Source organism: Nicotiana attenuata, unplaced genomic scaffold, assembly GCF_001879085.1.
Source record: "Nicotiana attenuata strain UT unplaced genomic scaffold, NIATTr2, whole genome shotgun sequence".
Classification (NCBI taxonomy): domain Eukaryota; kingdom Viridiplantae; phylum Streptophyta; class Magnoliopsida; order Solanales; family Solanaceae; genus Nicotiana; species Nicotiana attenuata.
The window spans coordinates 378,898-383,379 of NW_017670809.1; the positions used below are offsets into that span (position 1 = coordinate 378,898).

At 34.4% G+C, this 4,482-nt stretch overlaps 1 protein-coding gene across 1 annotated transcript in view; it reads right to left on the bottom strand.

Annotated features, from left to right (window-relative positions):
* Window positions 1–3,996, bottom strand: part of LOC109243541 — a 6,895-nt gene extending 2,899 nt beyond the window's left edge. The window contains exons 1-6 of the mRNA XM_019410483.1: window positions 3,711–3,996; window positions 2,987–3,066; window positions 1,886–1,956; window positions 792–862; window positions 626–707; window positions 350–399 (exon numbers count right to left, since the gene is read on the bottom strand). Of these exons, the coding sequence (XP_019266028.1) occupies window positions 350–399; window positions 626–707; window positions 792–862; window positions 1,886–1,956; window positions 2,987–3,066; window positions 3,711–3,818 (462 nt within the window). The 5' untranslated portion in view covers window positions 3,819–3,996. The remainder of the gene's footprint in view (window positions 1–349; window positions 400–625; window positions 708–791; window positions 863–1,885; window positions 1,957–2,986; window positions 3,067–3,710) is intronic.
* Between the last annotated feature and the right edge of the window lie 486 nt (window positions 3,997–4,482).

The following is a 4,482-nucleotide window of genomic DNA, read 5'->3' on the forward strand; positions in this document are numbered from 1 at the left end:
AGGGTGGAGGGGTAGTATAGTGGGTGGTAACGGAAAAATTAAAATTTGAAAAAAAAAAAAAAGGGCCTTTTTGGATAGAGGGGATGGGATGGGTTGGTGAGGGTTGAAAAGGAGTATTGTAAAATATTTTTCCTTTTCTTGATAAGGAACATTTAAGCCAATCAAACATGAAAATTTGAAAAGTTTTTCTTCAAACCAAACACACCAAAATGCATTTTTCAAAATAAGCAAATTTTAGAAGCTTGGCCAAACTCACACCCAAGACTTAAGCTCGTTACTACTTCATATAGTCACAGTTCTCCGAAAAAAAAGAAATTTCCAATCAATGCTAAATCCTCAAGGTAGTTACCATGACGTTTTCATTCACATGACCTCCAGCTTGCCAAGACAATATCTTACCTGCAAGTGGAAGGTTATATCAGTTTGAAAACATGCAAACAAATTAATGTGGTGAAAGCAATTAAATGTGTATTTTGTCCACCTGTCACATTGAAAGGCACAACATGGCAGATTAGTGAATATGAATTTCAAGATTATCGCATATATGATAAAACTCGTAAAGTTGATAAAACGACATGCAGGTGTCAGAGAAACCAAGAATACTAGAGGATAACATGCACATTACCAAAAGGTTGCACGAGCTGCTTAGGTATGGAAGCCACAGGGATACGCCAAAACCATATAATCAGCAACAAGTACATTAAAACCTGTGTGATCAGCAGCTGATTAATTATCTTACAGTTAAAACAAAGTTTGTAAAAGTCTTGACTACCAAAGATTGCATGCGTTACCTTTAAGATCATCAGGGTCTTTGTGTGTGAATCATATGACGATTTCATTTCTTTTCTGAGTTTTTCATGATCTGTATGGCACCAAATGTCGTAATTGAGAGTAAACAAAAACAAGAACACCAAACGTACCTCAATCGCAAACTAGTTAAGATAGGTTATATGAATCCTCAATATCCATTTGGATTCTTGTACCCAATAATTTGGATTTAACAACAAATTAACGTTTTTTTCACTAGGGGATCTCTTTACTTTTTGACTGGCATACAAATCCAAAACAAACTAGAACACCTTCGGCAGAAAAGGATGAAATGTTAGTACACCAACATGACTAAACTATAATCCCAACTAGCTAATATCACCTATTTCGTTCTTATGCATCCATTATGTTCTATTCTTTGCTAAATCCACATAGGTTTATAGGTCAAATAGTTTTAAGTCCTAACAATAGGCAGGTGTATTTGGTACTTCAATATGAGCTAATTGTTCATGGAGTAGAATACATTGTTAATGGAATTGATAATTTGCTCTGAGATGACTATAACAGCTATTATAACCCCTCGGCCTCAAGTTTGCCAGAAAAGTTATGATGTAAATTGCTGGTTCTGTGCACGCTAAATGTGATGTGCCGAGAAGATGGGATGGGTCAGTACGAGAAAAAAATGTTAAGGTGAAAGTCCTAGCATGCCAAACCTTGTTCCTTTAGTACTGAACCTCAAACGAGAGATATTTTGCTCTTGAAGGCATCTCAGTATGGTTGTTTCACCACCCAAATTCTTTAAAAGGCGGTACAGGACTAATTAGAGCATAGCTAAAATGGATAGGAGTACTTCTAAGCATTCTTCTATCAGCTTGCTCGCTACAGTAGCCTGAGTACACCAGGCAAAATACAATATCTGGGACTCTGACTGCTACTTCTTACTGTAGTGATTTCTACTACGAGTAGCATCAGTTTCTCTGTGCATGCTATTTTACTTGTCCAACTATAGTTTGATGGGGCACTACGAACATATGCAGCAACATTCCTATAAATAAAGTCTACAAGAATTATGAATAAACAGTAGTATCTATTCTAAGCATGGTAGTATATGCCATACTTTTTAAAAGTTCCTGCTCCTTGGCTGCTGCCATCCTCCTTAGTTTGGCAGCTTGTGCAAATGTTGAAGGCCTGATATCAATATGAAAACAACATAAAGTTTTACAAATCATAGATACTGTACAAAATTAGCATGATCTAAAAAGTGAATTATCAACAAATGGCAATTCTAATTTTCTTAGATAAAAGCCCAGAAGGAACAGAAGAAATACTAGTATTTTGGTTGGAAAATTACTACTATCAGAATTATTAGCAACCTACTAGAAATACTATTTTGGTTAAGACATCATAACTTTTACCATAACGGGGGAATTACAGATATCATGTGTCTACTTAAACCTACAACTTTGGTTTGCACCATCTATCATTACTATCGACATAAAGTTTTCCACTCAATATAGCTTGAAAAGCTAATGATACTCCACCCTTTGCAATATGACACTTTCCTTTTTGGAACATTCAAAAATGTTAGACACCATTTTATTTTCACACACTTTTCACAACCTTCAGGAATTGAAATTTATTAATTAATTCAAGCTTTGAACTTTGATATAATATTTTCTCTATCAAACCAGATTTTCAACAATTACTTTAACATTTTCGTCCATCATCAATTTTACAATATAAAAGTCAAATTAAAATCTTAAACGCAACTGTCAGATAAATATCAACATATAGAATGTGATAGAGGATTACATAGAAGGATGTAAACTTGTCACATTCATGGAGAAATTTACAAAAAGTAAATATTGGTCAAGATAAGCTTTAAATATAGTCATGTAGAAAAAATATAGTCATGTAGAGAAAAATATGACACTCTGTGCAGAGGCAGAACAAGAATTTTATTTCTATAGGTTCAGTATTCGGATTTAACTACTGAATCCATCACCTTATTCGGGTTATGGGTTCATAGTTCAATATTTTCAACAATTCCATTGAATTTTACGTAGATAACTTAGATCTAGGGTAGAAGATTTGAACCCATAACTATACTACTGGATACGCCGCGTGGAGAACTCCAAAACGAATTACAATAGAAGACGTCGAATTCCTACCCAAGACTACATAAATATTAGTTACTCGAACAATTGGAATCACTTACTGCGACATGGCATTCGCCTCCTTTAGCAGCTGTTTGATTTCTGTGCGCAATTGCAACTCCCCAGCATTTACAGAAACTCTCTGAAAACAAAGATTGTTATATTAGACATAAGACAGTAGCAAAACAATTAACTGTTTTAAGAAAAAAGAGTAGGAGATTCATGATTTATCTACAAACGGATTTGTGTTAACTGGTGACAAATCGACCATTCAAATACTTGACAGCTCAATTAAAAACAACTTTCTCCGACCCATAGCAAATCAATATTCAGCAATTGATGGTATTTTCTGAGCGTGTGTATATATATATATATGTACACAGACACACAGTCTTTCACTTCCCAGACACTGAGACACACTGTACGTATGTATTCATATCTTATCATTATGAAATTAACACCAAACGAAAAATACAAAATGAGTTTTAAGTTATATACTACACTATCAGGTCACACAAAGAATATCTAGAGGTAAGTCTCTTAAAATGTTACCTGCTAACCTGATGGTGTAAAAATTTCTTACATCAGACTTAGAAAATGGGTGACAAAATTAAGAGTGTATGAGATGAGAAAGTACATCTCCATAAATACACACTTATAATGTTATACATGGATACTATAATATATACACACATGCAGACAGATATAGATATGTATCTAAACAGCAAATCATTGTAAAATTAACATAAACCAAATCTAAAAAAGAGGTGAAAATTAAGAAAATACACTCATATTGATTTCGACATAGCGAGAGAGGTACTGAACAGCGACGACAATAAGGAATATCATCGGCGCGGCTACCGATCCTTCAAGTTTCACCATTGATTCTTCCATTTTCGCCTCTGAGGAGTTTCCGCTCCAAGGGCTTTCTCCTGCTTAGCTATTTTGGCTTTGGGGATTCATGTCTGCTTCATTTTCGTTGCCTGTGCAACCAATATGTCCGCAGATCTTTCGTGCTTTAATTTTTTCTCCAGTTTTCTGACACTTTTGGCTTTTGCCTTTTGTTTCGAAATTTTCATTATTTTTCTTGTCACGTATTTTAGATTACCTCTGAAAAAGTCAAAAGACAATTGGCAATGAAATTTGGGCCACTCGAAAAAATGGCTTTGTAGAGTGGACAGGCCCATTAAACTTGGATTGCCCAAAAAGACAAGTAGCCGCTTGTAGCATTTCTGTTCAAAACAATATTCAGTTTTTTTTAAAGTTACTTAAAATTAATCAGTTTTGGCAAACATTAGACTAATAGGCCAAACTTCAAAAATCTGTAAGAAATTAAGCTCAAAGTAACAATATAATGAGTACCTAGAATGAGAGAAGAAGAGATAACTTTCTTATTTCATCAAGTGTTCAAGCGTATACAATATTACTTCTCATCTTTTATCTATATTATAACATAGAGGTATGCAAAAGAATATCATAAACATGGCATTAAGCATTTGAGATCATGGAAGAAGATCATGGGGGGCTTATGAAAGCATGGGAGTTACAAACATAAGTA